The sequence below is a fragment of the Eretmochelys imbricata genome, chromosome 6 (assembly GCF_965152235.1).
Source record: "Eretmochelys imbricata isolate rEreImb1 chromosome 6, rEreImb1.hap1, whole genome shotgun sequence".
NCBI lineage: Eukaryota > Metazoa > Chordata > Testudines > Cheloniidae > Eretmochelys > Eretmochelys imbricata.
This window is the reverse complement of record NC_135577.1, coordinates 2,358,671-2,384,393: the sequence shown is the minus strand read 5'-3', so window position 1 is coordinate 2,384,393 and position 25,723 is coordinate 2,358,671. Positions and strand designations below refer to the sequence as shown.

Below are 25,723 nucleotides of genomic sequence, written 5' to 3'. Positions count from 1 at the left end.
TCACACACGATGCAGAATGAAAGCCTGAATATCTCTCTATAGCCATGCAACTCTGCTTCTTTAACCAAAAACACATGCCTGTGGTCTTCACTGGTTTGGGGGACCTTTTTTTATTTGTTGGCTTTATTATGGTAGTGCCTGGGCACCCCAAACACAGACCGGCACCCCATTGTGCTAGATACTGTATAAACCCCGAACAGCAAAACGATTCCTGCCCCAGAGAGACTGAGGCACGTGGAACCTTTCACAAGGACATCTCTTCTCCCCACTGTTTAGTAAGTGTTTGAGTTAAATGGAGATTGGAGACATACAAAGCAAACAACAAATCCATGCTCAGACTATTTGCTTCCTGGGGCAAAGACTATGTACAACTCTGCATCTGTACAGCCCCAGGGACAACGAGAATCCCAATCTCAGTAAGGTTTGGGCAGCACCCAGCAGAATGGGGTTCCCAATCTCACTTGATGCAGTGCCTGGCAAAATGGGATCCCCTCTCTTGGTCTATGCAGCGCCTGGCACAATGGGGGGACCCCAATCTTGGCAGGTTCCTAAACTCTACCCTACAACTATATAATAATAGTAATGGGCAGGGGGTTGGACTAGATGACCTCCAGAGCTCCCTTCCAACTCTGATATTCTATGATTCTAATCAACATCGTGATTTAATTATTAATAATGAACATGATTAATAAAGTGGAATCTTTCACAAAGCGCGGTGACGTTTCAAAAAAGGAATCAGATAGGCTGAATGAAATGTGAATCTTTAACCCAGAGAGATTGCAACAAATATCAGTTAAAATTAACCTAGAGAGACTTTTCTCCCAAGTGTTTTCTCCCAAGTTTTCTTTGAGTCAAATGTGTGTGGAGGGGGAAAAATCACCCAGTCTAAATAAAAGCTGAATATTAAACTCAGAAAGAACTGATCCTGAGTTTGCATTGTGAATTGGAGTTAATTGTGTGTTTTAAAAAGTGTCAAGATGTCGCAATAAAATCTAAGTCTTTAACACAGAGATATTTTATCCCCTGAGTTTATTGGATATTTGAGTTAAATAGAGATGCTCCAAAACAGATAGAAGAGTTTTACACTGTCTGAATAAGAACTCCTTCCCCTTCTGGGTTAATCCAGCCTCAATTCCTGGCTGTCCTCATCTCAAAATCCTCCCAGATCCCCAGTCATCCATAGAGTCTTCTAGGGTAGCCAAGATCTGAATTTCTAATGGCCAGAAATGGACACAGTTTCTAGATCCATTAGAAAAGCCTCAAGAAAGGGGCAGAAGGCCCCTGTGTTTGTGATTCTGGCGCAGCTCAGCAAGGAGGAGTCACAAGCCTGTGGGGCAGAGAAAGCCCTAATGAAGTGGCAATGAGTAACCCATTTGCACACGCACGCCTCATTGTGTAATTCTGGCAAGGTGCATGCAGGCGGGACGACCTGGGGCGGCAGGTGCGAGGTGTATTTAAACTGTACCTCGGAGGAAGGCGCAGGAGGATCACAGGAGATCGGCCCACGGAGGATGGAATCTCTCAGCCTTCGGCAACTGCTGCTGATCGGGATCTGTGAGTCACGGGACGGGAGGGAAATCTGGCTGCGGGATGGGGTTGGTGCAGTTTGGAAGTGGCTTGCCATTGTGGTGTGGCAAGACTGATTTAGGCACCGAGCTGCTGTGTCGATGGGGATGGTGACAGGACCTGCAAACCCGGAGCTGGGGATAGAACCCAGGAGTCCTGGCTCCCAGCCCCTCCTGCTCTAACCCACTAGACCCCACTCCCCTTCCAGAACCAGAGAGTCCTGAATCCCAGCCCCCCAGCCCCATGCTCCAACTACTGCGCCCCACTCCCCTCCCAGAGCTGGAGAGAGAACCCAGGAGTGTAAAGTGCCTTGATCCAGACTCCCAGTCCTGCTAACACCTCCTGCGCGGGATGAATCCAGCCTCTGCTCTCCTCACCCAGCAACAAAGAAGGAACACTGAGTAGGAGCAGGGAGCAGCTAACCGCTGTCCCTAGGGATGAGTGAGACCCACTCTTGGGGAAAGAGAAAAGGCCAGGCTGGGTCAGCACGGGACAGTGCTGGGTATTTGCTCAGGACTTTTGTTTACATTTGGGGTTGGAGCGGAGCTGGATTGTAGGGGAAATCCTCATTTCCGTGAACAGGAAGCTTCCCTGTTTGTTTGCCATTTCTGCGTAAGAGTATAAAGTTCCCTCAATGGTTTGCTCCAAATTAGTGCTCAGCTCAGGGCAGGGTTGCAAGACAGCTTCCAATGCACAGGGCACCAGATTCCCTGGTGCACGGGCAAAACTGGAGTGGCTGGGATATCATGACTCCAGGCATCCCACCACTCCCCTCCCAGAGCTAGGGATAGAACCCAGGAAACCTGGCTCCCAGACACCCAGCTCTAACCGCTAGACCGCACTCCCCTCCCAGAGCTAGGGTTAGAACCCAGCAGTCCTGGCTCCTAACCCACCAAATCCCACTCCCCTCCCCGAGCCAGGGAAAGAACCCAGGAGTCCTGGCTCCTAGAGCACAGCCAGCTCCCGTTTTAATTCTGGGGTACTCCACTCCCAAATCCACATCAAACAGCACCCCACATTCCAGCCTTCTCTGCCCTCTTCCTGGGAGCTCCTCAGGCCCCTGACTCTTCAACATAGACCACTCCAAGAAATCCCAGCGCCTTTACTCTGGGTCCCACTTGGCTCCTGGTCCATCTCCGAGCCCTGCCGGGGGCTCACCTCATCTCCCACTGCCTTAGTGCCCCCTCGGTCTCAGCTCGGCCCTGAGTCCACTTTTAGGCCTGACCTGCTGCTGAGAGATGCCCCATCTCCTGGAGTCTTTGCCTTCTAACTGTCCCTAGCCTATTTGTCAGAGGGTGGAGATGAGATCACTTGATCATTACTGTTAGGTTCACACCCTCTGGGGCACCTGGCATTGGCCACTGTCGGCAGACAGGATGCTAGGCTAGATGGACCTTTGGTCTGACCCAGTAGGGCCATTCTTATGTTCTTATGTTCCTGCCCCGGGTTTCCCAGGCTCCCTTCCCACCCCCACCCTCCTTCCTTAGGGCTTCTTGCTGGGACTCAGCCTCATGCCTCCACAGGTCTTCTTGGCTCTTATCGCACAGCACGGCCTCCCTGCCAGCTCCGCACCGCAGGGGCTGTGGCAGGAGCCTTCCCCTTCCTGCAAATCGTCTCCACAGCCCCCGCAAATCTGCCTGCAGCCCCACCCCTGCCACCTTAGGCTTCATCATCACTGCCTCTAGCCCCGTCCTGGCTCTGGTTCTGGCTCCAGGCTTCCAAGTCCCAGCTGCCTCTCACACGATCTCCTCCTTGGTCCCTTTTCCCATGGCCCTGAGCTCCCTCCTTTATGAAAACCCAGCCCTCCCCAGCCCCAGTTCTAGCACCCTCGCCAGCAGCCTAATGCAACTCCAGTTCCTGTTAACGATGGATGGATTCATAGCTTCCCAAACCATTATGATCATCTCGTCTGACCTCCCTGGAGAACACAGGCCAGAGGCCTGCCCCCGAATAATTCCTAGAGCAGATCTCTTGGAGAAACAGCCAATCTTGATTCAAAAAAATGTAACAATGGAGAATCCACCACAACCCTGGGTAAATTGTTCCTATGGTTAATTACTCTCCCCATTAAAAATGTACACCTTATTTCCAGTCTGAATTTACCTAGCTTCAGCTTCCAGCCAGTGGATCGTGTTAGACTTTTCTCTGCTAGACTGAAGAACCCATTATCAAATATTTGTTCTCCGTGTAGGTACATGGGATCAAGTCCCCCCTGAAACCTTCTCTTTGCTAAACTTAATAGTTACAGCCTCTTGTAACTTTTCCAGCTGCACCCGGGGCTTAAACAATGGCTCTGATCCACGTCCAAACTGACCTCCTCTGCTCAGCATCGATCTCAGCTGGTGCCCAGCACCCACAAGGCTAATCAGGGTAAAGGCTGGATCTCCAAGCTGATGAGCCAGAGAAAGTTGTTTGCTCATGCAGCCACACTGGGGCTTTCCTGGGCACCAGAATGCACGCAGCCAGGTGGCTGGAGATGACATGCTGTGGCTAGTATATCTGAGTATTTCCCGAGTGCTAAGAGTTTCAGTCCTAACCTTGGAAGCTTTCTGAGAACTTGGTGTTATGTACATGGGTGGTTCTCAACCTTTATTCATTTGCGGACCCCTAAAAAGTGTCAAAGGGAGCTTAGGAAATCGATTGTCTGCGTAGATAGAGTTGAATTCGGTTCAGTCAGTTTAAGTCTGTGTGGACCCCTTAGACATAGTCTGCCAGCCCCTTGGGGATCTGCAGATTACATCTTGAGAACCACTGATGTATATTACTCGCATTCATAGATTCCACACCAGTAGATCCTAGAGTCTGATGTCTACACGACTGCGGTAAGTCGACCTGCACCACGCAATTCCAGCTAGGTGAATAATGTAGCTGGAGTTGACATACCTTAGGTCGAGTTACCACGGGGTCTACACTGCTGGGGGTCGACGGGAGAAACTCTCCCATCGACTTACCTTACTCTTCTCGTTGGGGATGGAGTATAGGGGTCGACTGGAGAGCCATCTGCTGTCAGTTTGGTGGGTCTTCACTAGACCCGCTAAATGGACTGCCGGTGGATCGATCTCAGAGCGTCGATCCCGGCTGTAGTGTAGATGTAGCCTGACAGTAGGACTTGTGTGCTTGAACTACAGCAGATCTCTCAGGAAAACATCCAATCTTGATTTACTAATAGTCAGGGATGGAGAATCCCCCCTTTGTAAATTATTCCAATGATTAAATTCCCTTTGCTGTTAAAAATTTGCACCTTATTTCCAATCTGAATTTGTCTGGCTTCAACTTCCAGCTGTTGGATCCTGTTAGACCTTTCTCTGCTCAACTGAAGGGCCCATTATCAAATATTTGCTCCCCATGTAAGTCATTATAGACAGTGACCAAGTCAGCTCTTAACTGTCCCTTTGTTAAAGCTAAATAGATTGAGCTCCTCGGACATCTCACTATGAGGCAGGTTTTCCCATCCTTTAATCATGCTCACAGCTCTTCTCTGCACCCTCCCCAAAGTTATCAGCATCCTTATCTAACATCATTCTGCAGAGACTTGTTTGGGGGAGTTTTGCCAAAGTTTCTGCTTTGAGAAATGCTCTTTCAAGGTGTTCTCACATCCATGTGCAGACTTCGATTCTATGTCGCAATCATTTCCCTGGAAAGGCATATTAATTAAATCGAGGAGAGAGGGAAGATTCTGAGAAGCATGACTCAGGTGCCTTGCCCTTGGACTGAGTTGGATCCAAAAAAGAGCACATGCAATTCTCTGCAACGACAGCACGAGCAAGGGGGCCGATGGTGACGAAAATGTTTCCAGGGTCTGACAAGTCCTTTGGAACACCGTTTTCCAAGGAACTACAGCTCGGGGAGGGGTGAAATCAATCAGGACTGTCCTTGGGTTTGTGTAGATTGGATGAGTTCTCACAGACAGCTGGAACCTGCTCTGGGGGTTGACTTTTCCATGATCAACTGAAGTTGCTGCTTTGATTGAGGACAGGATCCTGGTCAATAGCAACTGTACGCAAATCCTTAGACTAGGACTGTCTGTTAGGACTACCTGGCCTGGCGTTAAGCAACTTGCTTGCTCATGCTTGGCATTTCTCAGAATTTTGAAATATCAACTCTGAAACCAGAACCGTTGGCCTCCAGGCAACATTACCAAAAATAGCCTTTGCGGAGGGCAGGACTCAGGCTCAAAGCCTGTGAGTGCTGAAGTTTACCATCACAACTAGTCACCAAATCCTGCTGGGCACATAAAGATTTTTTCTCCCCCGGCTCCTTGCTTGGCCTCCAGCCACACTGGAGAGCTAACATTGAGCCTGGATAACTTCATCACTCTCGCTTCCCCAAAGGGGGTAGGAGCGGAGATCCAAACTTAGCGGGGGAGATCAGTTTTGAGGTCGATGAGAGCCATCGTTTCATCGCTAGGCGCGCACAAACAAAGCGGTAAGAGCTGGAAGTGGTGGCTGTCGTGTGATTTTTAGGGGGCCATATTTCGGGCTGACCTCAAATACCCCACCGTGCAGCCTCGTGAGGTGCCGCAGTTTTCAAGACAGTCGGAGTCTGTTTGTGGATACGGGAGCACTTGGAATAATTGGCCTCAGTCTTCAAGATAGTGCCCGATTAGAATTGCTTTGCTGATGCATCAGAGGATTGCACTCGAGTGAAACTCAAGCGGGCAGCCAGCTGGGCGTGCAGGCTGTGGGGAGCACAAACTAGGGGGGTGGGAGGGGGGGGCGTGACAGTCCGTCACCCCTGTGCAGTTCATAGCACACGGGGATCCGACAGGCCGAGGACAAGCTGCTGCCTGTAGGGGATTTGAAGATGGAGTGATCCCACTCCCATGCTCCAGGGCAGAAAGGAACTGCCTGTGAGCAGGAACAGGAAGGAAGATCTTCCTCTCGGTCAAACACCATGTCACAAGAGACACTGGGCAATGCTGAGTGGGGACATGGCAGCTTCCTCTGATCCAGCCCTGCTCACTGCTGGAGCGGGCAGGATACAGCGCTAGATGGGCCCACGGAAATCCCAGCACCGGCAGCTGAGCACCGTGCCCCCTGGACGGCACCCACATGAGGCAGCCAGAGCGAACTGGTCTCATGGCTCAGGCCAGGAGATAAGAGCTTCCTAGAGGGGAGTCCAAATGGGACCGAGCCGGGCAAGGTGCAGTCGCTGTTCACATTAACGCTCCACCCACCGCTATTGAGCCCCCCATTCCCTGCAGCATTGCTCCCCCTAGTGCCGCACTGGGGGGCAACAGCAAGGGAGGAGTGCCCCCTACTGAGCCCCCCAACCCCCCTGCTGTGTGCAGGACAGCGCCCCCTAGTGTCTCTCTGGGACATTGGTGCCAGCACTGACTGCCAGAGGGGAGCACTCCCGACCGAGCCCTGCCCTGCTCCCTGCAGCACAGTGCCCCCTAGTGGTGCACTGGGGCATTGACGCCAGCACTGACTGCCCGGGGAGAGCGCCCCCTAGCGCACAGCCCTGTGGGTTTGTAAGCCCAAAACCAATATTTGCTTGTTTGTTTTTAAAAAGAGTTTCCTTTTCTTTCACCGAGGTGATTTTGTTGGGTTTTTAACCATTTTATATCCCCCCATCCCCTTAGGTGTCCTTGGGCTTTCAACCCTTTTCTTTTTTAGTCTATTGCCTTTTTATCCTCTGAGAACTGCAAATAGAACCCAGGCGTCCTGCTGACTCCCTTCCCCTGCTCTAACCCACCAGACCCACTCCCCCACCCCCCGGAGCGAGCAATAGAACCCAGGAGTCCTGACTCCCAGCCCCGCATGCTCTAACCCACTAGTCCCCACTGTCCTCCCAGAGCCAGGGGTGGAACTCAGGAGTCCTGGCTCCCAACCCCTCATTTTCTAACCCATGAGCTCTAGTCCACAGACAATGATGCCTCAGAGATGTAAGTTCTCCCTGCTAAGTCCACTGGGTATCCTGGGTCCGGGCTGCCCTGGAGTCAGATACTGGGTCCTACTGAGCCAGCACATCCCTCCAGATGAAATCATCCCCCAGAGGCTACCAACACAGGCTCCTCACCCTTGTTTTCTCTCCCTTACAGGCCTCCAGCAAGGAGCAGTGGCAACAGGTAGGAAGCCCAACATCCCTCTGATCTGGGCTTGTGGGAATTTGGCTGCCCTCCTCCAGGCTCCTGAGCGGCTGGTTCCATCTGCCCCGGAGCTGTGGCGGGTGGGGAGCAGGAATGGTGGCTCTGGAAAGGAGGATTTTTGCATTTCACGATGGGCTTCTGCAAATGAGTCAATGCCCAGCGCACTGGTCTGAAATCCACCAGAGGAAAGTCAATAAGGGCAAGCGCAAAGCGCAGCACGTAGGAAGGGAAAGTCAGACGCACAGCTACAAAATGGGGAATAACTGGCGAGGTGCAGTGCTGCTGGAAAGGCTTCGGGGCTTATAGCAGATCACAGAGAGAATATGAGTCAACAATGTGATGCAGTGGAAAGAAAGGCGAATATCAGTCTGGGGTGTATGAGCAGGAGCGTCATATGGAAGACCCGGGAGGTCATTGTCCTCCTCTACTCAGCACTGGTGAGGTCTCAGCTGGAGGGCTGTGTCCAGTTCTGAGTACCACACTCTCAGGAAGATGTGGACAAATTGGAGAGGAGGGATGGCTCGGTGGTTTGAGCATTGGCCTGCTAAACCCAGGGTTGTGAGTTCAATCCTTGAGGGGGCCATTTAGGGATCTGGGACAAAAATTGGGGAATTGGTCCTGCTTTGAGCAGGGGGTTGGACTAGATGACCTCCTGAGGTCCCTTCTAACCCTGATATTTTAGCTTTCTATGAGAGAGTCCAGAGGGGAGCAAAAAAGTTTAGCCCACCTGAGCAATGAGGAAAGGTTAAAAAAGCCAGGTGTGTTTAGTCTTGAGAAAAGAAGAGTAAGGGGGGGGACCTGATAACCATCTTCAAATATGTTAAGGGTTTTGGTACAGAGGCTGGTGATCAATTGTTCGCCCCGTCCACTGATGGTAGGACAAGAAGAAATGGGCTTAATCTGCAGCAAGGAAGATTTAGGTTAGAAATTTGAAGAAAACTTTCTAACTCTCAGGGGCATTAAGCTCTGGAATGGGCTTCCGATGGAGGATGTGGAATCCCCATCATTGGAGGTTTCTAAGAACAGGCTGGACAAACATCTGCCAGGGCTGGTCTAGGTTTACTTGGTCCTGCATCAGCACAGGGGGCTGGACTTGATGCCCTCTCATGGTCCCGTCCAGCCTGACATTTCCGTGAGTCTAGATTAATAGGATACACAAGTAAAGCCATTGCAACATTTCATAGAATCATAGAATATCAGGCTTGGAAGGGACCTCAGGAGGTCATCTAGTCCAACCCCCCGCTCAAAGCAGGACCAATCCCCAATTTTTGCCCCAGATCCCAAATGGCCCCCTCAAGGACTAAACTCACAACCCTGGGTTTAGCAGGCCAATGCTCAAACCACTGAGCTATCCCTCCCCCCTGGTGGGGGAGGGATGAAGGCTCCAGATTTCCAGGCTGATGGGCAAGGGAGGTTTGGTAAATCATGCAGCAGACGTTGCAGAGACTCTGCAATCCAGCTGCATGGAATTTGCACATGCCACCAGGGATGTAATGACAGTGAGACACATACACAAGGGTATGCACAATGAGGCTGAAACAATCACATCACACACACACAGCCTCCCCATACTTTAACCCATAGACCCCACTCTCCTCCTGGAGTGAGAGATAAAACCCAGGATTCCATGCTCCTCCCCTCCCTGCTCTAACCCACTAGACCCCACTCACTTCCCAGAGCCAGGATAGAACCCAGGTGTCCTGGATCACAGCCACCCCCTGTTCTAACTCACTAGACCCCACTCCTCTCCTGGAATAACCAGTTCCCTGTTTTCTTCCACATGTGGGGTAGGATTATTGAGTGATAACTATTTCCCCCACTTTCTACAGGACCAGTCTGTGGCCAGCAGAGAATCTTTGGCCGGATCGTCGGTGGGGTCAATGCCCGGAGAGGGGAGTGGCCCTGGCAGGCCAGCCTGCAGCTCCGCGGGGAGCACATGTGTGGAGGGACCCTGATTGGTGACAAATGGGTTCTTTCAGCCGCTCACTGCTTTATTGGGTGAGTCTAGAACCTCAGGGCTCGAATCTTGGGGAAAGAAGTCTGCATGGCCTCTAGAATAGGGTAGCTAGGACTGTGTGTGTCATCTAGCACTGGGAGTGCAGGGCTGCTCATCTAGAGCCGTGGGCACGAGAACTCTCAGTCTAGAACAGTGCACACATCATCCAGAGGCAGAGAGCTGTTCTAGAACCCAGCATGGTCTCCAGTACAACATCCTGAGACTTGAAAGATCAGAGATGATGAAATCTAGAGCATCTGCAACATCTAGATAGGTATTCAGGATCTAGAGTACAGAGCAGTTAGTCCAAAACCATGCACAGCATCTATAATGAGCCTAGAGCTGAGCATGTAAACTGTGTGCACCAACCACAGTTGAGGATCTAGATATGTGTGCATGATCTGGAAAGAATGGAGACCTAAATCTAGAAAGGTGTCTATCATCAAGAGCAGTGAATCTAGAGCTGCACACAGCATCTAGAACAAACATAGAGGCAGGAAACTAAAACAATATGTACAAACCAGAGCAAAGAACCTCATGCTGTATACAACGTCTGGAATTAGTCTAAACCCACAATTGTATAGTTGTATGTACTGTCTAGAACTGGTCTAGAACCATGAATGTAGAACTGTTTCGCAGGCACCGTCTAGAACAAACCTAGACCCACTAATCTAGAGCTGCAATCCAGAGTGAGTCTAGAGCCATGCACTTAAAAAGATGACCACCACCAAGAGACAAAATAACCTCAGAACAGGGAATCTAGAATCAGCAAGATCCATTAACCTAGAACCAAGTGCACCACCAAGAGCCAGGAAGCAATCTATATATATAGAGAGAGAGAGAGAGACAAGATGGCCGGTGTCAGTTTGGTGGGTCCTGCGCTTTTCTTGGCAGGGGGCTAACCTGCCACCTCTTGCCCCTGCTCTTGGGGCCTGGGAAGGTGGTAAAGGAGGGAAGCAGGGGCGGGGTCTGGGTTGGCTCCTCACTCTGAGCCCCAGCCCCTCTCAACCCCTGCGGGTTCTCACCCTCTTCCCCCTTGGGTGGGGTAACTTTGGTCCTTAGACGCTAGGGGAGGGAGTCTCCCTCCCCTGGTGGGGCAGGGTCTCCCTTACTTTGGTCCTCTGAACTTTCAAGTCGCACAGCACACCTCCAGGCTCCAGTCCTCTCTCCTTTTCCCTGACTGCCTGAAGCGGGGGGGGGAGGGGTTATTAGGTTCCTGACAAGGCCTTAATTGACGGCAGGTGCTTCAATTAACCTGTAGCCACCCTCCCTAGGGAACCACGCCTTAATTAGCCTTAATTAGCTTATATGTTTCTCCTTCAGCACACATACGCATACACAATCTAGGACAAGTCTAGAACTCAGCCTGGTAATGACACCCAGGCCCTTATCCCCCTGCAGGAAGGACACGACCAAGGACTCATCCTCCTGGAACGTGGTACTGGGACGTCTGAAGCTGAGAGGTGGCCGTCTGCCAGGCATAGTGCGGAACGTGTCCGAGATCATCACCCACGAGAAGTACAAAGACTTCACTAAGGGCTTGGACATTGCCCTGCTGAGGCTGGCTGAGCCCGTCCCTTTCAGCCGTGATGTAGCCCCCATCTGCCTGCCTTACGCCAACCACCAATTCGCCTTCGGGTCCCAGTGCTGGGCCACCGGCTGGGGCAGGGTGAAAGAGGACAGTGAGTTAGAGGGGAGAGCTCCCGGCAAAGATGGAGACATCTAGTCCCCCGTCCCTTTCCCCGCTCCGGGGTATGCTCATTCCTGACAGGGCACTCACCCGTTTTCTTTCTCTCCCTGCAGTGACCCTCCCGCCTCCCAAGCCTCTCAAGAAGGTGGGGCTGGACTTGCTCAGTGCAGAGACCTGCAACTGCATCCACAATAATCTGCGCCAGAAGGAGCTCGCCAGCCCCGCCGGGCCAGGCCTGATCTGTGCCGGGTATCAGAAAGGGGGCGTGGGGCCTTGCCAGGTGAGAGTGAAAGGGGGGTGCCAGGTGGGGGAAAGGCAGAGGGGCTGGGCTAAGGGGTTGGAGAGAAAGAAGGGGAGGGATAGCTCAGTGGTTTGAGCATTGGCCTGCTAAACCCAGGGTTGTGAGTTCAATCCTTGAGAAGGCCATTTAGAGATCAGGGGCAAAAATTGGGGATTGGTCCTGCTTTGAGCAGGGGGTTGGACTAGATGACCTCCTGAGGTCCCTTCCAACCGTGATATTCCATGATTCTATGATTCTAAGGGGAAGCAGATGGGTTGTGGGAGGGGAACAGAGGGGCTGCCCCTGGTTTGGATGGGGGTAGAGAGGGCAAAGGGATCACACCTTGCTCCCCAGCCCTGAATCTCCATGCCCATCCCTCCCCAGGGTGATTCCGGGGGGCCGGTGGCCTGCTTCGAGGACGGGACATGGTTCCAGGCCGGGATCCTGAGCTTCTCAGTGGGCTGTGCCCGGCCCCACAGCCCCATCCTGATGACCGAGGTCACTGCCTACACCGACTGGATCCAGAACCAGACAGAGGGAGCCTCCTTCGCTGTCCAGACTGCACCGCCCCCTGTCAGCAGTGACCATGAAAAGTGCAGAGGTGCGGCCAGTGGGGAATGGGACATGGGGCCTTTCTCCTCTCGGGGGTGCTGGTTCTGATCCAGCCCCAGGGAGGGGGAATGGCTGGCTGTGAGGGGCAGGTGATAGGCTACTGACTTCTAATCTCTCCAGGTTGTGGGAAGCTGAACGGATCCGAGCTGAGTGTCACTGCCAAGGGGCCTTGGCCCTGGTACGTGAGCCTACAATATAGGGGGCAGCACGTCTGCGGGGGAGCGCTGATCTCTGAGAGCCGGGTGCTGGCAGCCGCTCACTGCTTCATCGGGTGAGTGAGGGGCATGAGGTGGGGGTGACCCAGCAGGGGTTGGGGAGGGAGGGAGAGGTGTCATGCACATCAGGGTATCCATGCCTCTATCAGAGATGAATGACTGTCTGTAATGTGTGCCCTGCCCAGCTTCCCTCTGGACCCCACTCCCCTCCCAGAGATAGAACCCAGGAGTCCTGACCCCCCATCCCCCTCTGCTCTAAGCACTAGACCTCACTCCTCTTCCAGAGCCAGGGATAGAACCCAGAAGTCCTGACCCCCATCCCCTTCTGACCCCACTCCCTTGCCAGTGCCGTGGATCGAACCCCAAACTCCTGACTCCCAGCTCCTTGCCCTGACCGATTAGTAACCCCCTCTGGGGGCTGTGTTGCAGGCGGCAAAACCCCAGAGCCTGGAAGGTGCTCCTGGGTGAACGGCGGGAGGGGGAAGAGCCACGCTGGCAAGAAGAGAGGGGCCTTCGGAAGCTCATCCTCCATGCAGCCTACGTGAATGTGAAGACGGGATTTGACATCGCGCTGCTGAGGCTCGCCAAGCCAGTGGTGTTTGGGGAGAACATCTGGGCTGTCTGCGTCCCCTACAAGACACACCGATTTCAGCTCGGCGGCACCTGCTGGGTCAGGGGACGGGAGAATGGTATGTGGGACACGGGGGCCTTTCCCCTCTAGGGGCACCGACTTTGATCTGGCCCCCAGGCGGTAACTGGCTGGCTCAAGGGGCAGAGGGTAGGATAAGGGGTAGGGCTTGCTAACTTCCAACACAATGTCTCTGTGTTTTTACAGATCGGGCTCCCCCACCGCAGTCGCTACAGGGCATGGAGGTGGATCTCATGGGACCTGTCGCCTGTAACTGCACCTACAACCAGTCCGGCTCCGCTGGCGAGGCAGTGTCCATCCTCCCAAACATGCTTTGCGCTGCTCAACAGGAGAAGAGCACCAGCTGTGAGGTGAGTGAGCCATCCTTGGCATAGCATGGCCCCCGGGTCTTCAGAACATCTGGGCAGCCACAACAGCTGGCTCTGAAGGACTGATCTCCATGGCTCCGTCAAGGGAGACATTCCCCCATTTTCCACCCAAAGGCCTGGTTCTGGCAGGCCTTCCGTTCCCCCCCCCCCCCCCCGCATCTCACCCCTGCCCCATTTGCTTATCAGATGCTCTGGACGTTCAGGGTGCTGATCACTTGAATCTAGATGCTGGCTCCTCTGGAGCTGTCCATGGTGCTGAAGTGTCCAATCCTCTGGGGCTGAACCATCCAGCATTCAGTGGGGCAGGTACCCAGCAGTACATGGGGCTTATGGCACTGTCCATGGTACTGAGATTTTCTATTGGCCATTGCTGAGCTACATGCTTTTGGGCCAGGCAGGTTTTCCACACACCCTTGTTCCTCTAGAGCTGTCCATGGAACTAATGTGTCCTATTTTGCCCAGGGCTGAGCCAGCCGGTGTTCGGTAAGGCATGGATCCAGTATGTCCTGGTTCTCCAGGGTGACCTGTCCTATTGTCTGTGGGTAGTCCATCCTGCCTTGGGTTGGACATTGATGTAGCACACCACAGCTCTCCACGGTGCAGAGATGGTCTGTGCAATCTCTGACCCACTGTGCACTGGGGTAGCTCATGGTCATTCTTGGAGGAGGACTGTTCCACTGAATTTCTGGGACAACTCCTCATGCAGCCACACCCTGGGGAAGACCCAGAATATCCACTGTCCAACAGGCCCTGAGAACCCACCCAGTCTGGAGTTCATGCAGTTGTCCCTTTGCTCGTGACTTTCCAGGGCGATGATGGGGGGCCTCTGATTTGCAATGAGAAGGGCACCTGGTACCTGACTGGCCTCTCCAGCTTTCGCAATGGCTGCGGGAGGAAGGGCCAGCCCGGGGTATACACAGAAGTTAGCGCATATGAGGAATGGATCTTGGACATCACGCGGGATGGTTACTTTGCCAAGCAGCCCATGCCACTTCCAGAGGTCCTAGAAGAGGACAGATGCCCAGTGAAGCCTACTCCAAGTAAGGGGAGATCCAGACAGCAAGCTCAGTTTCTTTGGGCGCCCATGCTAAGAAGACTGGGGCTAGGTCAATGCTTGGATGGGAGACCAGAAAGGAAAAACAGGGTGCTGCACAGGGGGCTACCTGCTCTCTCATAGCAGTTGCGGCTGGCCCCAATGCCCCATAGTGGCATCAGGAGGCCCTGTGCTGTAGGGGTTGGGACAGGAACTCAGTAGTGGGTGGTCTCCCCTGGCAGTCCATGCTGACCCCAATGCCCCACTGCAACACTAGGGGGCGCTGTGCTGCAGGAACCAATGTGGGTGATTCAGAGACACTCCCTGACTATGCCTCTCTCCTGCAGCTTCCGGTGGAGACGGGGAAAAACCAGTGACACCCACTGGTGGTACCACGCATGGGGAAGGTGAGTCCCGAAGCATCTGAGGGCACTTTTCCCCTGCCCTGGCAGTCCGAGGGGTGTTCAGAGGTGTGGTCTCACTGCAAAGCAACCTGCCCCTCCCGCAATCTGCCTCCCCACCCAGAGCTACCTCCCAGCGCCTGGGACAAGCCTTCTACCCTGCCTGCCAAGCACCAAGCCATCCAGAGCCCAGCCCCGCCTCCACCCGCTGCTCCGGTGTGGCACTAGGGGGCACCGCACTGCAGGAAGCAGAGCAAAGGCTCAGTAGGGGGCGCTGTCCTCCGGCAGTCAGGGCTGACCCCAGTGCAGTGTTGGGGGGGCGCTGTGCTGCGGGGAACAATGTTGGGGATGCCCAGACACTTACTGACTATGCCTTTCTCTCCTGCAACTTCCGGTGGAGAGGGGGAAAAGCCAGTGACACCCACTGGTGGTACCACGCATGGGGAAGGTGAGTCCCGAAGCATCTGAGGGCACTTTTCCCCTGCCCTGGCAGTCCGAGGGGTGTTCAGAGGTGTGGTCTCACTGCAAAGCAACCTGCCCCTCCCGCAATCTGCCTCCAGCACCCAGAGCTACCTCCCAGCACCTGGGTCACGCCTTCTACCCTGCCTGCCAAGCACCAAGCCATCCAGAGCCCAGCTCCGTCTTCACCCGCTGCTCCGGTGTGACACTAGGGGGCACCGCACTGCGGGAAGCAGAGCAAAGGCTCAGTAGGGGGCGCTGTCCTCCAGCAGTCAGGGCTCACCCCAGTGCAGTGTTGGGGGGGCGCTGTGCTGCGGGGAACAATGTTGGGGATGCCCAGACACTTACTGACTATGCCTTTCTCTCCTGCAACTTCCGGTGGAGATGGGGAAAAGCCAGTGACACCCACTGGTGGTACCACGCATGGGGAAGGTGAGTCCCGAAGCATCTGAGGGCACTTTTCCCCTGCCCTGGCAGTCCAAGGGGTGTTCAGAGGTGTGGTCTCGCTGCAAAGCAACCTGCCCCTCCCGCAATCTGCCTCCCCACCCAGAGCTACCTCCCAGCACCTGGGACAAGCCTTCTACCCTGCCTGCCAAGCACCATAGAATCATAGACTATCAGGGTTGGAAGGGACCTCAGGAGGTCATCTAGTCCAACCCCCTGCTCAAAGCAGGACCGATCCCCAATTTTTGCCCTAGATCCCTAAATGGCTCCCTCAAGGATTGAACTCACAACCCTGGGTTTAGCAGGCCAATGCTCAAACCACTGAGCTATCCCTCCCCCGAAGCTATCCAGAGCCCAGCCCCGCCTCCACCCGCTGCTCCGGTGTGGCACTAGGGGGCACCGCACTGCAGGAAGCAGAGCAAAGGCTCAGTAGGGGGTGCTGTCCTCTGGCAGTCAGGGCTGACCCCAGTGCAGTGTTGGGGGGGCGCTGTGCTGCGGGGAACAATGTTGGGGATGCCCAGACACTTACTGACTATGCCTTTCTCTCCTGCAACTTCCGGTGGAGAGGGGGAAAAGCCAGTGACACCCACTGGTGGTACCACGCATGGGGAAGGTGAGTCCCGAAGCATCTGAGGGCACTTTTCCCCTGCCCTGGCAGTCCGAGGGGTGTTCAGAGGTGTGGTCTCACTGCAAAGCAACCTGCCCCTCCCGCAATCTGCCTCCAGCACCCAGAGCTACCTCCCAGCACCTGGGTCACGCCTTCTACCCTGCCTGCCAAGCACCAAGCCATCCAGAGCCCAGCTCCGTCTTCACCCGCTGCTCCGGTGTGACACTAGGGGGCACCGCACTGCGGGAAGCAGAGCAAAGGCTCAGTAGGGGGCGCTGTCCTCCAGCAGTCAGGGCTCACCCCAGTGCAGTGTTGGGGGGGCGCTGTGCTGCGGGGAACAATGTTGGGGATGCCCAGACACTTACTGACTATGCCTTTCTCTCCTGCAACTTCCGGTGGAGATGGGGAAAAGCCAGTGACACCCACTGGTGGTACCACGCATGGGGAAGGTGAGTCCCGAAGCATCTGAGGGCACTTTTCCCCTGCCCTGGCAGTCCGAGGGGCGTTCAGAGGTGTGGTCTCGCTGCAAAGCAACCTGCCCCTCCCGCAATCTGCCTCCCCACCCAGAGCTACCTCCCAGCACCTGGGACAAGCCTTCTACCCTGCCTGCCAAGCACCATAGAATCATAGACTATCAGGGTTGGAAGGGACCTCAGGAGGTCATCTAGTCCAACCCCCTGCTCAAAGCAGGACTGATCCCCAATTTTTGCCCTAGATCCCTAAATGGCCCCCTCAAGGATTGAACTCACAACCCTGGGTTTAGCAGGCCAATGCTCAAACCACTGAGCTATCCCTCCCCCGAAGCTATCCAGAGCCCAGCCCCGCCTCCACCCGCTGCTCCGGTGTGGCACTGGGGGGCACCGCACTGCGGGAAGCAGAGCAAAGGCTCAGTAGGGGGCGCTGTCCTCCGGCAGTCAGGGCTGACCCCAGTGCAGTCTTGGGGGGGCGCTGTGCTGCAGGGAACAATGTTGGGGATGCCCAGACACTTACTGACTATGCCTTTCTCTCCTGCAACTTCCGGTGGAGACGGGGAAAAGCCAGTGACACCCACTGGTGCCACAGAAGAGGAAGGTGAGTCGCTAAGCACCTGAGGCCCCTTTCTCACTTTCCAGGCAGTCTAAAGGATACTCAGATGTCTGGTTTCACTGCAGAGCGACCTGACCCTCCTGCATCCAGAGCTACCTCCCAGCTCCTGGGACAGACCTTCCACCCTGCCTGCCAACCACCAAACCATCCAGAGCCCAGCTCTGCCCCCACCAGTCACTCTGGTGGGGCACTAGGGGGCCCTGTGCTGCAGGGAATGGGGGGCTCAGTAATGGGCGCTCTCCCCTGACAGTCAGTGCTGGCCCTGATGTCCCAGCGTGGTGGTAGGAGGCGCTGTGTAGCTGTTCCCCTGCTGCTGAACCCCAGAGCTGGCTGCATATCGGCGCCAGGCAAGCCATCCCCATCCAACGGCATTATCCAGCTGTTCCCCAGTTGCCCCACCCCAGAGGTGGCTGCATCGCAGCACTGGGCAAGCCATCCCTTTGCAGTGTCACTTTGGGGCAAACCATAGCATGTACTGGGTACTGCATGGAGCAGAGCAAATCAGTAGGGGACACTCTCCCCTCACCACCAGTGCTGACCCCAGTCCTGCAGTGCAGCACCAGGGGGCGCTGTGCTGCAAGGATTGGGGCAGGTGGCTCAGTAGGGAGCGCTCTCTTCTGGCAGCCAACGCTGACCCCAATGCCCCCGTGCCGTGCTAGGGGGCGCTGTGCTGCAGGGAACAATGTGGGTAACTCAGAGACGCTCCCTGACTATGCCTCTGGCTGCTGCAGGTTCCGGTGGAGAGTGGGAAATTCCAGTGCTACCCGGCTTTGCCAGACGAAGAGAAGGTGAGTCCCGCAGTGCCTGAGCCCCGTTTTCCACTCCCCGGGCAGTCCAAGGGGTGTTGGGATGTGTTGTCTCACCACAGGGCGACCTGATCCTCCTGCAATCGGCCTCCCCGACCAGAGCTCCCGCCCAGCTCTTGGGAGAAACTTTCCACCCTGCCTGCCAACCGCCAAACCATCCACAGCCCAGCTCTGCCCCCACCAGTCACTCTGGTGGGGCACTAGGGGCCCTGAGCTGCAGGGAATGGGGGGCTCAGTAATGGGTGCTCTCCCCTGACAGTCAGTGCTGGCCCTGATGTCCCAGCGTGGTGGTAGGAGGCGCTGTGTAGCTGTTTGGTGTGGATTGCACTCTCAGCATGGTGTGGATTGCACTCTCAGCAAATTTGTGGATGATACTAAACTGGGAGGAGTGGTAGATACGCTGGAGGGCAGGGATAGGATACAGAAGGACCTAGACAAATTGGAGGATTGGGCCAAAAGAAATCTGATGAGGTTCAGTAAGGATAAGTGCAGGGTCCTGCACTTCGGACGGAAGAACCCAATGCACCGCTACAGACTAGGGACCGAATGGCTCGGCAGCAGTTCTGTGGAAAAGGACCGAGGGGTGACAGTGGACGAGAAGCTGGATATGAGTCAGCAGTGTGCCCTTGTTGCCAAGAAGGCCAATGGCATTTTGGGATGTATAAGTAGGGGCATAGCCAGCAGATCGAGGGACGTGATCGTTCCCCTGTATTCGACATTGGTGAGGCCTCATCTGGAGTACTGTGTCCAGTTTTGGGCCCCACACTACAAGAAGGATGTGGATAAATTGGAGAGAGTCCAGCGAAGGGCAACAAAAATGATTAGGGGTCTAGAACACATGACTTATGAGGAGAGGCTGAGGGAGCTGGGATTGTTTAGTCTGCAGAAGAGAAGAATGAGGGGGGATTTGATAGCTGCTTTCAACTACCTGAAAGGGGGTTCCAAAGAGGATGGCTCTAGACTGTTCTCAGTGGTAGCAGATGACAGAACGAGGAGTAATGGTCTCAAGTTGCAGTGGGGGAGGTTTAGGTTGGATATTAGGAAAAACTTTTTCACTAGGAGGGTGGTGAAACACTGGAATGCGTTACCTAGGGAGGTGGTAGAATCTCCTTCCTTAGAGGTTTTTAAGGTCAGGCTTGAGAAAGCCCTGGCTGGGATGATTTAACTGGGAATTGGTCCTGCTTCGAGCAGGGGGTTGGACTAGATGACCTTCTGGGGTCCCTTCCAACCCTGATATTCTATGATTCTATGATTCTATGTTCCCCTGCTGCTGAACCCCAGAGCTGGCTGCATATTGGTGCCAGGCAAGCCATCCCCATCCAACGGCATTATCCAGCTGTTCCCCAGTTGCCCCACCCCAGAGGTGGCTGCATTGCAGTACTGGGCAAGCCATCCCTTTGCAGTGTCACTGGGGCAAACAATAGCATGTACTGGGTACTGCATGGAGCAGAGCAAATCAGTAGGGGACACTCTCCCCTCACCACCAGTGCTGACCCCAGTCCCCCAGTGCAGCACCAGGGGGCGCTGTGCTGCAAGGATTGGGGCAGGTGGCTCAGTAGGGAGCGCTCTCTTCTGGCAGCCAACGCTGACCCCAATGCCCCCGTGCCGTGCTAGGGGGCGCTGTGCTGCAGGGAACAATGTGGGTAACTCAGAGACGCTCCCTGACTATGCCTCTCCCTGCTGCAGCTTCCGGTGGAGAGTGGGAAATTCCAGTGCTACCCGGCTTTGCCAGACGAAGAGAAGGTGAGTCCCGCAGTGCCTGAGCCCCGTTTTCCACTCCCCGGGCAGTCCAAGGGGTGTTGGGATGTGTTGTCTCACCACAGGGCGACCTGATCCTCCTGCAATCGGCCTCCCCGACCAGAGCTCCCGCCCAGCTCTTGGGAGAAACTTTCCACCCTGCCTGCCAACCGCCAAACCATCCAGAGCCCAGCTCTGCCCCCACCAGTCACTCTGGTGGGGCACTAGGGGGCCCTGAGCTGCAGGTGGTGGGGTTGGGGTTTAGCAGGGAGCACTCTCCCCGGGCAGTCAGTGCCGGCCCCAATGCCCCAGTGCAGGACTAGGGGGTGCCGTAGCTGCGGGGAGTGGGGAAGGGGCTCAGTAAGGGGTGCTCGCCCCTCACCACAATGCTGACCCCCAATGCCACACTGCACTACTAGGGAATAATTTGGGTGACTTAGTGGAGACACTCACTGACTATACCTCTCTTCCCTACAGCTTCCAGTAGCCAGGAGCAGAAGCGAGTGCCACCCAGTTGTGCCAAACGAGGGGCAGGTGAGTCCCCAAATACCCAAGGACACTTTGTCACTCCCCAGGCACCGTAACTGGTGTTCAGAAGCGTGGTCTCGCCGCAGAGCGACCTGACCCTCCTGCAATCTGCCTCCCCACCCAGCTCTTGGGACAAAGCGTCCACCCTGCCTGCCAACCGCCGAGCCATCCAGAGGCCAGCTCTGCCACCGCCAGCCGCTGTAGCGTGGCACTAGGGGGCGCTGTGCTGCAGGGAGCAAGGCAGGGGCTGAAAAGAGGCGCTGTCCCCTGGCAGTCAGGGATGGCCCCAGTGCAGCACTAGGGGGCGCTGTGCTGACAACGTCCATTGCAGTGTCTCCGGCACGTTCGTCTTTAATCCAAGTGTTCATTCTGGTGTCCTAGCTGAATCCCTCGCTCTGCCTGCCTCGCTCCCCCCTGCGCTTTCAGCTAGATACCAGGGTCCCCTCCTCTTCCTGTATTAAACTGTGTAGCTCAGTACCCGGCCACCCACCCCAGAGGTGACCGCATCTCAGCACCAGGTGTGCCATCCTTGTGCTGCGTTGTGTGCAGCTGTTCCCCAGCTGCCCCGCCCCAGAGCCGGCTGCATCTCCGCGCTGGGTGAGCCATCGCCATGCAACGGCACCCCAGAGCCGGCTGCATCTCCGCGCCGGGTGAGCCATCCCCATGCAACGGCACCCCAGAGCCGGCTGCATCTCCGCGCCGGGTGAGCCATCCCCATGCAACGGCACCCCAGAGCCGGCTGCATCTCCGCGCCGGGTGAGCCATCCCCATGCAACGGCACCCCAGAGCCGGCTGCATCTCCGCGCCGGGTGAGCCATCCCCATGCAACGGCACCCCAGAGCCGGCTGCATCTCCGCGCCGGGTGAGCCATCCCCATGCAACGGCACCCCAGAGCCGGCTGCATCTCCGCGCCGGGTGAGCCATCCCCATGCAACGGCACCCCAGAGCCGGCTGCATCTCCGCGCCGGGTGAGCCATCCCCATGCAACGGCACCCCAGAGCCGGCTGCATCTCCGCGCCGGGTGAGCCATCCCCATGCAACGGCACCCCAGAGCCGGCTGCATCTCCGCGCCGGGTGAGCCATCCCCATGCAACGGCACCCCAGAGCCGGCTGCATCTCCGCGCCGGGTGAGCCATCCCCATGCAACGGCACCCCAGAGGTGGCTGCATCTCCGCGCCGGGTGAGCCATCCCCATGCAACGGCACCCCAGAGGTGGCTGCATCTCCGCGCCGGGTGAGCCATCCCCATGCAACGGCACCCCAGAGCCGGCTGCATCTCCACGCCGGGTGAGCCATCCCCATACAACGGCACCCCAGAGCCGGCTGCATCTCCGCGCCGGGTGAGCCATCCCCATGCAACGGCACCCCAGAGCCGGCTGCATCTCCGCGCCGGGTGAGCCATCCCCATGCAACGGCACCCCAGAGCCGGCTGCATCTCCGCGCCGGGTGAGCCATCCCCATACAACGGCACCCCAGAGCCGGCTGCATCTCCGCGCCGGGTGAGCCATCCCCATGCAACGGCACCCCAGAGCCGGCTGCATCTCCGCGCCGGGTGAGCCATCCCCATGCAACGGCACCCCAGAGCCGGCTGCATCTCCGCGCCGGGTGAGCCATCCCCATGCAACGGCACCCCAGAGCCGGCTGCATCTCCGCGCCGGGTGAGCCATCCCCATACAACGGCACCCCAGAGCCGGCTGCATCTCCGCGCCGGGTGAGCCATCCCCATGCAACGGCACCCCAGAGCCGGCTGCATCTCCGCGCCGGGTGAGCCATCCCCATGCAACGGCACCCCAGAGCCGGCTGCATCTCCGCGCCGGGTGAGCCATCGCCATGCAACGGCACCCCAGAGCCGGCTGCATCTCCGCGCCGGGTGAGCCATCCCCATGCAACGGCACCCCAGAGCCGGCTGCATCTCCGCGCCGGGTGAGCCATCCCCATGCAACGGCACCCCAGAGCCGGCTGCATCTCCGCACCGGGTGAGCCATCCCCATGCAGCGGCACCCCAGAGCCGGCTGCATCTCCATGCCGGGTGAGCCATCGCCATGCAACGGCACCCCAGAGCCGGCTGCATCTCCGCGCCGGGTGAGCCATCCCCATGCAACGGCACCCCAGAGCCGGCTGCATCTCCGCGCCGGGTGAGCCATCCCCATGCAACGGCACCCCAGAGCCGGCTGCATCTCCGCGCCGGGTGAGCCATCCCCATGCAACGGCACCCCAGAGCCGGCTGCATCTCCGCGCCGGGTGAGCCATCCCCATACAACGGCACCCCAGAGGTGGCTGCATCTCAGCGTCAAGCCAGTGATCCCTGTGCATGGAGCCTCTAAAGTGCTTTGGGATCCACCATGGCTAAAGATACCGCATGACCTCACTGCCTGTTGTCTTTCTGGTCACTTTCGCAGATGAAAACTGGAAGGGATACAAGGGAAAGATCCATGTCTATTAGCTACCGACCCACAGAAGAGAATTCTGGCTCCGTCTGTTTGCTTCATCCAGTGGCAGATTGTCACTCGCTAATCGGCAGCTCTCTCTGTTTCCTGTGCGGTCCCAGCTGCTGAGATGTCGAATCGGGCACGAGAGAAGCCACTCGCCTTCATTTGCGTTATGATCCCTTCCCAGTGGGTTCTCCTACCCAGCATTCTATGGATTTAGAAAGGACATTTCCTGATGCCACAATGCAACTGGCTCTGGGGAGGAACATTTTTGTTTAACTGCCTATTAATTATTATTAATAATAATGTTACAATAGTATCCAGAGATTCTGAGATCGGGGACTCCATTGTGCTGAGCACGGCACAGATCCCAACCGAGATTGGGGGTCCCCATTGTGCCACGTTCTACACAGACCCTGACCGAGATCGGGGGTCCCCCGTCGCACCGGGCGCCTCACAGCTCAGGGACCCTATTGTACTGGGTGCTGCACGGACCCCGACTGAGATCCGGGTCCTCGCTTTGTTCATAGCGCACCAGAGACGATGTTTGCATCCAAAGTCTGATCGTCAACGCTGCGGTGACCTTGGCTTTCCCCCACTCCCACCTCAGTTTGGGTTTCATTTGCCTCGTGTACATATATCACCTGGAGGGAGGTGTAATGATCTTGGGTGTTACAATGGCTTAAAACGAATGTAATATTGTTAATCACAGCACAACCTGATTTTTTGCAGTAGTGTTCAAACAATAATAAAAAATGGATTCATGAACCGCACCAAAGGGCTTCGAGCGTCAATCTAGAGCTTACGTTCAAAATCTTTCGTCTACTACGTTGCGCCCATATCAAGCCTCCTACGCCTTGCAATACAACACCTCGTGCTGAGCCTCCCCCCGGTTCCCTGCATCACAGCACCCTCTGCTGAGCCCCTGCCCTACTCCCCCCGGCTGAGCCCCCCACTCCCTGCATCACAGCGCCCCACACTGAGCCCCGCCCTACTCCCCCCCCCCCCGCTGAGCCCCCCACTCCCTGCATCACAGCGCCCCACACTGAGCCCCTGCCCTACTCCCCCCCGCTGAGCCCCCCACTCCCTGCATCACAGCGCCCCCTGCTGAGTCCCCACTCCCCCCGCTGAGCCCCCCATTCCCTGCAGCACAGCCCCCCCCACTGAGCCCCTGCCCCGCTCCCTGCATCACAGCCCCCCCCACTGAGCCTCTGCCCCACTCTCTGCATCACAGAGCCCCACACTGAGCCCCACACTGAGCCCCTGCCCTACTCCCCCCCACTGAGCCCCCCACTCCCTGCATCACAGCGCCCCCTGCTGAGTCCCCCTCCCCCCTGCTGATCCCCCCATTCCCTGCATCACAGCCCCCACCACTGAGCCCCTGCCCCGCTCCCTGCATCACAGCGCCCCACACTGAGCCTCTGCCCTACTCCCCCCCGCTGAGCCCCCCACTCCCTGCATCACAGCGCCCCCTGCTGAGTACCCACTCCCGCCGCTGAGCCCCCCATTCCCTGCAGCACAGCGCCCCCTGCTGAGCCCACCACCTACTCCCTGCATCACAGCGCCCCACACTGAGCCCCTGCCCTACTCCCCCCCACTGAGCCCCCCACTCCCTGCATCACAGCGCCCCACACTGAGCCCCTGCCCTACTCCCCCCCACTGAGCCCCCCACTCCCTGCATCACAGCGCCCCCTGCTGAGTCCCCCTCCCCCCTGCTGACCCCCCCATTCCCTGCATCACAGCCCCCCCCACTGAGCCCCTGCCCCGCTCCCTGCATCACAGCCCCCCCCCACTGAGCCCCTGCCCTACTCCCCCCCGCTGAGCCCCCCACTCTCTGCATCACAGAGCCCCACACTGAGCCCCGCCCTACTCCCCCCCACTGAGCCCCCCACTCCCTGCATCACAGCGCCCCCTGCTGAGTCCCCACTCCCCCCCGCTGACCCTCCCATTCCCTGCATCACAGCCCCCCCCACTGAGCCCCTGCCCCGCTCCCTGCATCACAGCCCCCCCCACTGAGCCTCTGCCCTACTCCCCCGCACTGAGCCCCCCACTCCCTGCATCACAGCGCCCCCTGCTGAGTCCCCCTCCCCCCTGCTGACCCCCCCATTCCCTGCAGCACAGCACCCCCTGCTGAGCCCACCACCTGCTCCCTGCTGCACAGCGCCCCCTACTGAGCCTCTGCCCCACTCCCTGCATCACAGCGCCCCACACTGAGCCCCTGCCCTAGTCCCCCCCACTGAGCCCCCACTCCCTGCATCACAATGCCCCCTGCTGAGTCCCCATTCCCCCCCGCTGACCCCCCCATTCCCTGCATCACAGCCCCCACCACTGAGCCCCTGCCCCGCTCCCTGCATCACAGCGCCCCACACTGAGCCTCTGCCCCGCTCCCTGCATCACAGCGCCCCCTACTGAGCCTCTGCCCCGCTCCCTGCATCACAGCGCCCCCTACTGAGCCTCTGCCCCACTCCCTGCATCACAGCGCCCCACACTGAGCCCCGCCCTACTCCCCCCCACTGAGCCCCCCACTCCCTGCATCACAGCGCCCCCTGCTGAGTCCCCACTCCCCCCCGCTGACCCCCCCATTCCCTGCATCACAGCCCCCCCCACTGAGCCCCTGCCCCGCTCCCTGCATCACAGCGCCCCACACTGAGCCCCTGCCCTACTCCCCCGCACTGAGCCCCCCACTCCCTGCATCACAGAGCCCCACACTGAGCCCCGCCCTACTCC

The 25,723-nt window shown here is 57.1% G+C and overlaps 1 protein-coding gene across 1 annotated transcript; it reads left to right on the top strand.

Moving 5' to 3' along the window:
* Window positions 1–1,511: 1,511 nt before the first annotated feature.
* Window positions 1,512–23,010, top strand: LOC144266935 (serine protease 53-like). The gene is made up of 17 exons (XM_077820522.1): window positions 1,512–1,554; window positions 7,610–7,636; window positions 9,487–9,655; window positions 11,055–11,335; window positions 11,457–11,623; window positions 12,008–12,224; window positions 12,356–12,506; window positions 12,880–13,139; window positions 13,286–13,449; window positions 14,276–14,507; window positions 14,848–14,907; window positions 15,733–15,790; window positions 17,424–17,482; window positions 18,229–18,285; window positions 19,990–20,046; window positions 20,518–20,574; window positions 22,967–23,010. Exons 1-17 carry the CDS (start codon window positions 1,512–1,514, stop codon window positions 23,008–23,010), a joined length of 2,103 nt encoding a protein of 700 aa, XP_077676648.1.
* Window positions 23,011–25,723: the final 2,713 nt, after the last annotated feature.

What these genes read in the sequence shown, in the direction of transcription:
- LOC144266935 (XM_077820522.1), top strand. Translation starts at nt 1,512, where the DNA reads ATGGAATCTCTCAGCCTTCGGCAACTGCTGCTGATCGGGATCT. An exon ending in ACTGCTGCTGATCGGGATCT is followed by an intron (nt 1,555 to 7,609) that starts GTGAGTCACGGG and finishes TCTCCCTTACAG; the next exon opens with GCCTCCAGCAAGGAGCAGTG. An exon ending in TGGTACCACGCATGGGGAAG is followed by an intron (nt 14,908 to 15,732) that starts GTGAGTCCCGAA and finishes TCTCTCCTGCAA; the next exon opens with CTTCCGGTGGAGATGGGGAA.